The following is an 11,905-nucleotide window of genomic DNA, read 5'->3' as shown; positions in this document are numbered from 1 at the left end:
GTGCACAATGAGAAAATGATCAGATATAATGTCCAATTTTAATACATAAAGCAGAAAACTTCCTTTTAAAAAAGTTCCTAAAGCTCTCTAATAGCCATTGGCAGTATTAAAGAACATGTACACTTTTCAAAAATACTCAGAGTTGGCCTAATTTTAATTCTCCCCAAATCAGTTTGAATTTCACATAGGCCAAACTGTTTGTGGGGATATCTGTTGAAAAGTTTTTTCACAAGAACTGTGGTCCTTCATTGGAAAGTAAAACCAAACCTGTGACCCTATTAACTGATGCAGCCCTCGATGTCGGGCATGGGTCATGACTCTCTCTGATGTTTCCTTCTTGTTTAGAGCATGCCGATACCTCGTGTAAGGGCATTACCACGGCTGCATGAAATACAGGTATACAAACCTACTCCAGAGAGATAGGAATGACTACACAAAGTGCAAGGCTTTGGGGATACAATCTTTCTCTTGTCTGAATTTTTTCTGCGTTACAATGCGACTGTGGTGGTCTGCTTACACTCACCCTTCAGATAAAGATAGCGCCCTGGTAATAAAAAGATGTAAATTCCCTCAGATGCTGTTTGATCAAAATATCGAAGTGCCCTTATCCATACTTCGTGGTGTTACATGATCATTTTGTGTCATTTCTTGTTCTTCCAAGAGGTTTCTTCTGTAAATATTACTTATGTTTATTTCACAGAAGGTGGCTGTGCCCCACCACCCCTGGAACAGAAAAAGCTATCAATCTGTCACCCTTTACCCTTCCATTACATTTTTCCCAGCTACAAGCATCTGTTTTCCACTTACACGGATTTTTATATACTGCTGATCCTCTTGCTTAAACAACATCAGATGCATCGCTGCTTAAGGACTTTGATTGCTTACATTCTCCTTGTAATATTGATCATCCCTACACACAATCTGTAGAGTATGTACAAAAACTTTTTTTTTTTTTCACTCTTAATCATGGCAAAGAAATAGATTTTTTTTTAAAAAGTTAATGATTTGGAAAACAAAGCCTGATGGTATAGCTGGACAAGGGACTTGAGTAGGAAGGCTGTTTCTTATATTTTCTACTCATCTGGGGGGTTTGAAGAGTATTTATATGTAGCTATAAGTAAAAATACTTTTTATGCATCATACCTTTCAAACAATGAATATGAATGAAATTGTTAATCTTAGAAAAAATATTATTTTTTTGTTACCTTTTCAAAGAAGTGGGATTTGATTGTTTTACTTTGATGAGATTGTTCACATGCTTACCGTTAAGCAGAGGATTCTGAACCCTGCTGAAATCAAGTTTAGCTAAGAAAAAGAATGTAAACCAATCTGTAGTTCATATTAATCCCTCATATAAAGTGCATTGACATAATGAAAAATAAAAATAAATTAAAATTCTACTACTACTGCTGATATCCATATACATTTAAAAACTACCCTATTAGGGCTTTTTTAAATGTGATACAAGCAGGCTCAAATCAGGCAATGGATTTGTTTATACAGGTGCTTAAGTAAGTTTTAGAGTCTTTTTGGGTAGACAGATATCCAGTGTCTTTTATACTATAAGGAGTTAGTATCCTATGCACCGCAGTGGATGCACTCTCACACGCTAGACAGATCATCAGTGAGGAAGCAAGATCCAAACAGACAGTGTTTACCAGGTTAAAAAGAGCACATGGCATTTTTATTTTTTAAAAAAATAACTATCAGCAAGATACGTTCTGCAGCTGCTGAAATTTCCAAATGTTCTTAGAAATGCCTTACGTAGGACATGTTAGAGTAAACCCCATTTAAACGCAGTCACGGCCTGCGTGATTTGAGTACATTCTTCTCCTGAGGGATCTCTGACAATTTTCTGATTGGAGAAGACTAAAATACATCCTGGAAATGATGCTGTGTGTTTCTCCAAGCTGGGAGAAGACCACCACCATTACTTCCAATGTACTTTCTCACTCTGTTCTGCCTACTTCATCTGGAACAAGCTTCAAACACCAAATTCTCCTCCAGAAAAAAATCATTAGTAGCAAGAGTGGCAGAAAAGGGGCCACAGGACATATTTCATTAATGCATTCAAATACAGAACTTATGCTTTCGAACCACAAACATCGCTAAGAAGACTCCTCTGGATTATTTGCTCCAGATATTTATTTCAAAGTTTTGTTAGAGGTCACTGCTACGCTACTGGACTTCGTTTATGACCTGTGTAGATGTACAAAGAGTTTTGACGGGGTTTTTTGTTTTCAAACATTAAAGGGGAAAAAAAGTACAGTCACAAACATTGTGAACTGGCACGTTTGCTAGGTCAAATCTTGTCTTTTTGTAAACTAGGAAAGATTTCTGAATTCAGGGATCTCCTATGCACAAACTGAGACTAGTTCGATTAAAGGCCACAATCCCAGTCGTCAGGTGACTTAACTCACTATAGTTTAATTGAAGGCAATGTTGTACCAATCGAACCAGTGGAGACATCGCATAGCAGTTATGTCATATAAACTACAGTACTGGTTTGTAAATAGCCTATTTTTGTTAGTTTGCAGAGTATACTGTGTATTTAACAGTATAAAGTGAATCAGCACATGACTACTTCCAAACTGGCTTTTAGAAAAGGGAAAAAGTACTGATTTTTAGGCAGCAGCTGCAATGAACTTGTAGGACAAATATGAATATCATAGGATAAGCTTTCAAATGCTGATCCAAACCTCATGTGAACATCTTAGTCTGCATATACTCTCTTTCAAAATCTCCAGAAAAAAAAGACATGTAAGGAAAGCCCTTCATTTATGTGGATGTGTGTATTTTGGAATGAAAAGCAGTAAAGTTAAATGTAAGGGTCTGGATTAAAAAAAAAAGGAATCTATTCCAGTTGTTTCATTTTATGTATAGAGGGTCAGCCTGTCTTTAAAAGGTGGCAGAAATTTATGTTGCAGGATGCTTTTGGATGCTGCTAAATAGCCTAAATATAGGAGAGGTTTGTAGTAAGACTTCTGTCTCCAACATGTACAAGCACACAGCTTGGACTTCATTCACGTGCACAATGTGTACCAAAAAAACCCTTTCCACTACTCTGAAAACTAATTACAAGAACAGTAAGGGAAGTAAGGATAAGTCTAAAGATGATACACCATTTCAGGTGTGGCTCTATTAAATTACTAAAAATATTTAGGGCACAGATCTAATGTTTCTTTTGCCAAGTGATTGTTTAAAAAAAATGGGACACTGCTTCAAATGGAAACAGCTTTTCTTTGGGGATTTCCTCCTCCTTAAAATGCCCTCTATCACACCAAGAGATATGGAAGTAACAAGAAGCAATTTTCAGTAGAAATTTTACAGTTATGCTTTGTTGTACAGAACATATAAAAAAAGGAAAAAAGGTACATCCATGGAAAAAATAATAAGTGCCTTTTCCCCCCGGTGTCATGTCTTTGGATATGTACAGCCTTGGAGAAATGTATAAATCATTTTATACATGGTACTCTTAAAAAACTAGAGATTTTTAGTACAAAGGAATCAATTTACTGAAAGAATGTCCACATGCTGTTGCTTTATGATTTACTATATATACAAGAGGATCAAGTAAAGGACCTCTGTTTTACAGTTACTGCTGTACTGTACATGTGGCTAATACCCTGCTCTGGGTGAGATTTACACTTGGTATTACAAATAACATAATAATGCTGAAAATACTGATACAAAACAGCTTCAAGATGACATTTGAAAAATATCCCTCACTTTAGTTGAACTGTTTTCTCCAGTTTTTTAAAGTTTCAGCTTTATAAAAGATTCTCCAAGAAAATAGTAGCATTTAAAATGTTCTTTTTGAAATGTATAGGTGGATTTTTTTTTTAATAAAGTGTAATCCAAAAGCCCATTTTCTCCAGGAAAAAAAACCAGCTATAGATACAGTACATTGTTAAAATGTTAAAATACAGTTAAAATTGAAGAGGGTTTTTGTTTTTTATATAGTACATTTGTATCCTGGAAAAAATATTCCTTGATTCCAGTGTATGTTAATTTATTTACAGAACTGAAATATAATTGCATACATCAACTCTTGAGATGAGCAAGACTGCAATGCACTGTTAGTAAGAACCAGCTTTGCAATCTACCATAACCTTAAGAGAATGCTCAGATGAAAACATTATTCTGAGTAGTGAAATTCTGTTACTACTATTTTTAACTTTTTTGGTAGACTTTAAACTATGAGTTTCAATGCAGGACTGGGACTCCTGAATACCCATAGTTAGTTCGGTCAAGCTGCGTTTGCAATTTTTGCACATTCTGTTTTGGCAGTAGCAATGCACACAAGAACACAAAGAAGTTTGGCAAATGTTTGTCTTGATTCTTACGTATCCAGCTCTGGATACCCAAAATTATTACTACAGAATAGTTAGACAAAACCTGCTCTTTTCAACGTCAGATAATGTCATAAAACTTGCCCTAACCAAATTAAAATCCTCAATAAATAGAATCCTGAAAGTTCAGGCTGCTGAAATGGCTTTGCAGAATATGTGCCCAGCTCACAGTCTAATTTTTTCTTAATATAACCAATCCTTGTATTTATCCAAATATTAAGTAGTTAAGCAGATATATTTAACACCAGGTAAAATTTGTATCATTATTTCATTCGACATGCCCTGTGTGACTTACCTTTTAGAAGTTACAGCATTTTTAGTGGCTACAGAAGCTAAACGCTACTTCAGTTAAGTCACACTGGTTTGTTTCTTTGTGTGAGATTGTGCTGCACCCTTGGCTTTTGTTATTAATCACCAGTTAAAGAGAGAGGTGACTTGTCTCAGATCTGCCACCATCGTACTTAAATGTGCCAGATTATTTATAAACTACTAATTATATGTCCCATTATCATTCAAACAGATTACCCTCCATCAGAAAGGCTGTAAATGAATGTTTAGTATATGCCACATGTTTAGAGTAACTTGACTGAGATGCCTGTTTTCAAGCCCTCTGAAAGGGGAAAACAGGATCTCTTGTTACTGACAAGCCTCCAGGTTCTGCGGTGTGATCAGATGATTTCATATTCCCATGAGACCAGCATGCTGCACGTCAGGTAGCGTTACATCATCTCACTTGTGTGTAATATGTCAAGACTAGCAAACCCGCTGAGTTGGCATAAACCAGGTCGTTAAGTGCAGATGATACAGTCTGCAGAAATTACGACTTAAACAGGTAATTTGGACTGGGTAATAAGACAATTTCTTTTACTTCAGTTGTTCTCCCATTTTTGGTTTGGAAAGTGAAATGCAATTATATGATGCATTACACAGCATAGAATGTCACCTTGTGCCGTGAGTGATCCAGTGCCTGTAAAGCACAAACATCACCACAACTTGACATGTCCTTATAGAACAAAATCACTTGAACAAATACAGTTAAATAAAGATGGGGAGAGGGAAGGGAAGGCTGAGGAACAAAGCTGACATCCTGAGTTTGGGACTCAGCTACTGATTGAAATACCTGGTGAGCCTCTCTGAACCTTGCTGGTAGAGTTCCTCTGCTTGTGGCAGGAGGCTTCCTACATACAGCAGGAAGCAGTAACACACCTCTACAAGTGAGCAAATTTCATTGTGTTAAAAAAAAAGAAGTGTAAAAAGACGGTCCTCAAAGATTTCTGACTCCTTATTTCCCTAGTCTCTATGAAATTCAAGAGGGTTTACTAATTACTTATCTATTCATTCCTCACATCTACTTTAACAGTAACATTATAAAACATACACAGTATTATTTAAGATCAGCTTCTAGAACTTCAGGGAATGATAGCGGCTTATAGAGGGGGGAAAAAAATAAAAAATATATATTTAGCCAATATTGGACTAGCAATGCCAGCCAAATGGTCCCATTTATTATACCCATGGTGACTTTTGCATGACAAATCAATCTAGTTATTTAACAACCTAGTTCATCCTTTTGCCACAGTCCCAGGTGGGAAAGTATGGAACCTACAAACAATGTTACTTTTTTACTTTATCTTTCTCAGGTGAAAGTAGCAGCAGATGAAAACTGAAGACTGAGGTCTAGGCGAGCTTATGTTCCTCTTTAATCAACTCTCCTTCCATGACAAGACTACAAGCACCTTGTTACCCATCTTGTTGACCTAAAGTCTGTAGCTCTGCTGTGTGTAAATTGTGGTGGAGGAAAACATTTTTTCTGCTGTACATGTGTAAAGAGATGGGTCCCCTTGGAGGCTGTCCGAGTCTCCCTGTGAAAGTGGTATGCTGCCGAGGTACAGCAGTTTGGTCTTTTGGAGCTCCTGAGAACATTGGGTAGCTGTCTGCCTTGGATGCTGGCTTTGCTGTACTTGGTGCCATGGTGGCCAAACCATTCTGGGAGACCTCTGAAGCAAGGGTTTCATATGTGCCTCTAGTATGCTTGATGACTTCCACAATCTCCTTCTCTTTTAGGAGGTTGCTCAGACACAAATTAGACAGCTGACAGCTCTTGCTTTCGTAGGTCGTTGCTTGGTTGCCTGTTGAGTATCTAAAAGGGTCCTCGGTGGGAGTATGTGCTGACTTTCTGTCCCTTGTGCTGAGATTTTGGTTCACCATTTTGTTTGGATATGTAGCCTGGGGAAACAAAACAAAAAAATGTATTAGGTATAGAACATAGTAGGAAAATGGCACAGAGTATATAAAACACTCCTCACTACAGAGGTACACACATGGGGCTGGCAGATTAAAATGAAAGATGAATCTCAAATGCTGGTAAAACTCCCAAAGCAGTGCTCGCATAAAATAAAAGTATTGTTCATTCATATTCAACAGAACTAATATTGAAAAATGCTTATTATAGGTAATGATTTGGGAATTTTCTTTAAAAAAAATAGTGTTAAATCAAAGGAAGAGGTTTTTTTTCAGAACATAATAAATGGATGAAAAGGTTCCATTAATTGTAAACAGATTTTCAAAAGCATTTCACATGATGAAACAACAGGAATTTTGATTGCATAGAGTTCAACCCTTAATACTCTCAAATACTTACAAAATGTAAAGAACATCTTTTGTGAATACCGTTGTGCCTCAGTTAAGCTCAGAACATGCTCAATTTTCATTGTCCCTTGAATCTAGGTGTTTTGTTGTATACTTACAGTTAAATACATGCCAAATGCTCTGCCAGAGCAGAGCAATAATTTTATTTCAGCTGCCTGGAAAAAATACAATGTAAGAAGGATTCCAGCACATTAGCAACTTTTGATGCTGTGTGCGCATGCATGTATTTGTATTTATTTAAATAAGGGGAATTTATGTGTACATGGCAAGCCAGACCATTGCAGATTTACAGTGTGCACTTAGTGTGATGCTTCATTTTGTCCTCCACAGAACACCTGGCTGGGGAGGAGATGATGGGGCTGTGGGACCTTCTCTCACACATTTAAAAAATATATTTTACTTTATACACTGAGAGTAAAGTGTTGAGGGGAAAATGCTAATAGAGTCAGAGCAGGATTCTGCCTGTTCCATGACTGACTGACTGACTGTACTAGGTAGCTTCTAGAGGTGATGCCCAGGAACTCCGCTCACAAGGAGATGTGCTTGTGGCTGAGAAATGGCAGCTAGCCAAGCTATGAATATGTTCAGAAGTCTGGTCCCTAGAGGAACTTGAGCTTTGAGCCTATATGGCTTTGTAAGAAAGCTTAATCTCTTTATATATTGTTACAACATACATGACACCAATTGGCCCAATAAGAATTAAATACCTGAAAGCTGTACGTGAGCTGCAAAAGTTGTTGATGTAACCTACTTAAACTCTACTGTCCTTTCTCATCTAATATTGTGTGTGCAAAAAAAAAAAGGGGGGTGTGTGTGTGTACGTGTGTTTCATTAACTTCTCCAGATACATAACCATACGATGTTGCAAGGAAATCTTTTACTTACACTGCAATTAGTGCACCTCTGAATTTATTTTTTTTTTAACTAGTCAGGCTATGGTAACGAAGCTTCAGTTATGTGAAGAAGGGTTCTAATAGTAGCATCAATTGTACTTTATTTTAAAAGTTATTTTGGAATACACATTTGCCGTGTCACACTTTCCCAGGTACTGGTTAAAGCACCCAGTTCTGACATTCATTTGCAACAAAAGCCCAATTTTACTCCTTATAGATTTTCTGCAACAGAACTCTAAAAGGACGCAGTAGCAGCTTCTTGGCATTTACATTGATATATGGGCTCTGACGTTGCAGAACAAAGCTGAGAAAATCAAAAATACTCCCAAGCCTTACAACAGTACTTTGCTAAAAATATTTCAGAATGTTTCCATGATTCTATAGGAAACTTGTGTGTATTGTTTCAGGACAATCTGTATCACTTCGCATGCATTTCTATTTAAAGCAACACAGAAGAACAATACAGTCAATGTTCACAGCTTATATCCTTTTTTAGTGCAGGCAGACTAACGGTCATGTTTTATGTAGATTCATATGCAGGTTTGGATGCAAGTGTCGCAGTGCATTTTAGGCATTAGAGATGGTATTTTCAAAAATTAGTAGTACTGGAGTAACATTTTCCCACTTAATTCAGTGCTGATTGCACCCAGACTCATAAATGGGAGTAGAACACTTTTGGAAAACATCAATTAAGTCTTTATGCATACAGCACATAGATGTTGAGATGAAATTCAATTTAGTTCCTAGGGAATCACTGTTAGGGAGACCTGTCTGTAAGTTCAAACACTTTATTTATTTATTTCTATGCCAGTAAATAAAATCTTTCTACTGGGACAAGAGCGTCAAATTCAATGCCCTGCCAAAAATCCCTGCATTTGTTGGAAGCGAAAGCTTCTGGAGTTACCATATGTCACCCTGTGCCCTTCGACAACCTGAAGACTGATATCATACAACTGACAGGAACTTCATGATGGGACATCTACTCTATTCTACACTTCTGGTTAGCATCAGCTTATCCCTGTGTTGTTCCTGACATTTCTTTTTTCAACCAGATCTTAAGGACCTTCATCAATGTAATCTGTACAGCCTCCTCAGCAAACCTTTTTCACTACATTACCTTCACTTTTAGGAAAGGTCTTCCTAATGTCTAAACTGAATCTTTCTGGCTGCAAGTCTATTCCTTCTGTCTCTCTCTACCATGGAAATGAAGGAAGAATTGCTGTTTGATCTTTGAATACCTGTTTATGTCTTTGAAGAATGATGTCAAGCTACCCCTTAATCTTCTCTGCTCTAGAATAAAAAATATCACATTGATCTTTTCTCATCGGACTCATCTTCTAGACTCTGAGTCATTCACACTTGTCTTCTCTATAGATTCTCTTCAGTAATTCCACATTTTTTCTTGAAGTAGATGGCCCCTAGAGTACAGTACTTAAGGTAAACCCCTACCACTATGAAGCAGAAGCAGCGCTATTAACGCTATGAAGAACTTCTTAACCTGCTTCAATTCACTCCAGTATAAGATTAGTAATTTTATTTTGAAACAGTATGAAATTGTTCATTAATGTTCATCTGTTTGTCCACAATAGTTCCAAGATTTTTTTCTACAACATTATTACTAAGTTGTTCAGCTGATTATTGTCACATAGGCATAAAACCTCACTCGCCTCTCTTGAATATCATAATTTTTCCTCTGATTTTTCCTCTAATGTATCAAGATCATTCTGAATTCCAGTTTTATCCATTAACATGTTTTTCATCCTGCCCAGCTTCATGTAAATTGTAAATTTAATAAGAATACTCCTTAGTCCATCATCCAGGTAGTAAATGAATGGTATTGAACACTATAAAACCCTACTTACTATAGCCTCCTGTTTTAACATTGGGCCACTGGTAAGTAATTTCCAAGGACAGTTTCCCAAGTTACTCTATATTTGTTTCATTTAGTCCGCATAGTATGTTTATAAAACAGTATCAAAAGCCTTACTAAAAGCAAGAAATCTGACATTTACAGCTTTTCTTCTAGCCAGAAGGCCTGTTACTATATTGTTGAATGAAATTAGATTGGTTTGGCAATTGATTTGATTTGTAATCCGTGTTGGCTCTTGTTCATCTTGTTTTCTTCTATGTGTTTATAGTTTGATTATTTGCCTCAACTTTTTGTCTGAGAATTGAAGTGAAACTAATGGAAAACATTATAATATATTTAAGATGAATCATAACCTCCCCCCCATGCTCACAAAAATAGATACTGATACTGCACTCTGATCTGTATATACTTGTTTTAATAAAAACACCTCAGAGCTTTTCATGGTGGTATACACTGCTCAGTAAAAAGTCTAGGAATTAAGAACGCTTTCTCTTCTTACAGCTGCTATTGAAATGCAAGTGAAAGCATATAATGTCTCTGTTTAATCAACAGCTATCCTTGTTCTTGTCTTCATCCAGTGAGATTACTCTGTCATAAGCAGCGTGACATGTGAACAATTGGACTTGAAACATGTTGCTGCAGACATTTGTAGCCTTGGCTACAAAGGCCACTTCCAGTGAGAAGCATGACCATTGCCAGAGCTCTTGGATACAGGTTGTCTTATAGTCTTAAGAAAAGATTAGCAGTTACTTTTGTCTCTTGGAAGAGAATAAAAAAAAAAAAACTTGGTAGGTTTTAAAGTAAATACAGAAGAATCAATTGGTTTTGAAAATGAGACATGCAGAAACATGCTCAAAGCAAGGCATATCATTGAAACTCGGTACCAGTAAAAGGTACAAGGCATGATTACATGATTTTTTTATATTGCCTTTTTAACTCGATCTTGATGAAATACTCTGTTTTGAATATCTGGCACTGTGGTGTTTTTTCCTCTTCCTTATCAAGGTTATATTTCACATGAAATATTTTCATTTTAGAAAATACATGCTGGATTTGTAGGTCTAAAAATATTTGCTTCTGGTTGTTGGTCAATTTGCGGGGAGATTGTGTGTGTATGTATCAATAAATATTTAATAATATATATGTGGTGAGGGAAGGTCTTAGTTTTGTGAAGCTTGCAGTTTGCTGAAATTCCCCTTCTATTGAATAATTAAATCAATACCAGGTGGTGACAAATTAGGAGCTAATTTACCTAGATTTTAAAACATCAATAGAAATTCAGAATATGGCATCAGCATTCTAAGGCATTGACTTGACCCTGTCTCCAGCAATAAGACACAGGTGCTTAACAAGGAAAGACAGACTCATTCTATCACATGCATAGTTAGACATGAAACGAACAGCAATTTTAATATGAAACATTGCCAAAAAGTAATACTATCATTGTTATCTATGACAAATTACTGAAGAATAGCTTCTAATCAGGAAAAGAGAGCACAGTGATCAGATGGGAGTCAAAATCAAAAAGAAATCCTCTCCCCTCCCCCAACATTATTCTCCCCCAAAGATATTGTCAATAAAAAGTCCAGTGCTGCTTTGAATTTCATGCAAGCTATATTTGCTATCATTCAAACATTTTTATAAAAATCACAACATACAAAATTGAAAGTAACTGTATGTTGTTGTTCATTTCCTGAATTCAGATAGTTTAGCTTGAAAGAATGTAGTCCAACTGAGTTTTCTTGATGGCCCATTTTACAGTTATTTAGGATGCTCATGATCTGGTCAGAATAAGAAAAATATTCCAGATTGAAATGCACAAAAGCAAAAACTACGCATGCAGCACCACCACCAAAAATACTTTGAACAAACTTTAAGTTTTATTTTTAACCTATTTCTCCTTGTCTTCCTCTAAATGTTTCACGCAAAATTTTCTGTGGTGGACTTTTAGGTACCAACTGCATTCTACGCGCATTAGACGTGAGCAAGCAAAGCCACAATCCCAATGCAATGCCAATTTGAAGGCTGAGTCCTTGTCCAAAGCTGAAGGTGGCTTCAGGCCAGTGGTGTTCCAGCCTAGCCTAGAGCAGCTGCAGGGCTGCTGTAAACTGCTGCTTGGCAGCGCTCCAGGGAGCCCGTCT

At 36.7% G+C, this 11,905-nt stretch overlaps 1 protein-coding gene across 2 annotated transcripts in view; it reads right to left on the bottom strand.

Annotated features, from left to right (window-relative positions):
* Positions 1 to 6,092: 6,092 nt before the first annotated feature.
* CCSER1 (coiled-coil serine rich protein 1) overlaps positions 6,093 to 11,905 on the bottom strand; it is a 643,608-nt gene continuing 637,795 nt past the window's right edge. For both annotated transcript variants that reach the window (XM_009634846.1, XM_009634847.1), the window contains one exon: positions 6,093 to 6,578. In XM_009634846.1, the coding sequence (XP_009633141.1) occupies positions 6,093 to 6,578 (486 nt within the window). The remainder of the gene's footprint in view (positions 6,579 to 11,905) is intronic.

This window comes from Egretta garzetta, unplaced genomic scaffold (genome assembly GCF_000687185.1).
Source record: "Egretta garzetta isolate BGI_Z169 unplaced genomic scaffold, ASM68718v1 scaffold32, whole genome shotgun sequence".
Taxonomy (NCBI): Eukaryota; Metazoa; Chordata; class Aves; order Pelecaniformes; family Ardeidae; genus Egretta; species Egretta garzetta.
This window is presented reverse-complemented; position numbering and strand designations above follow the sequence as displayed.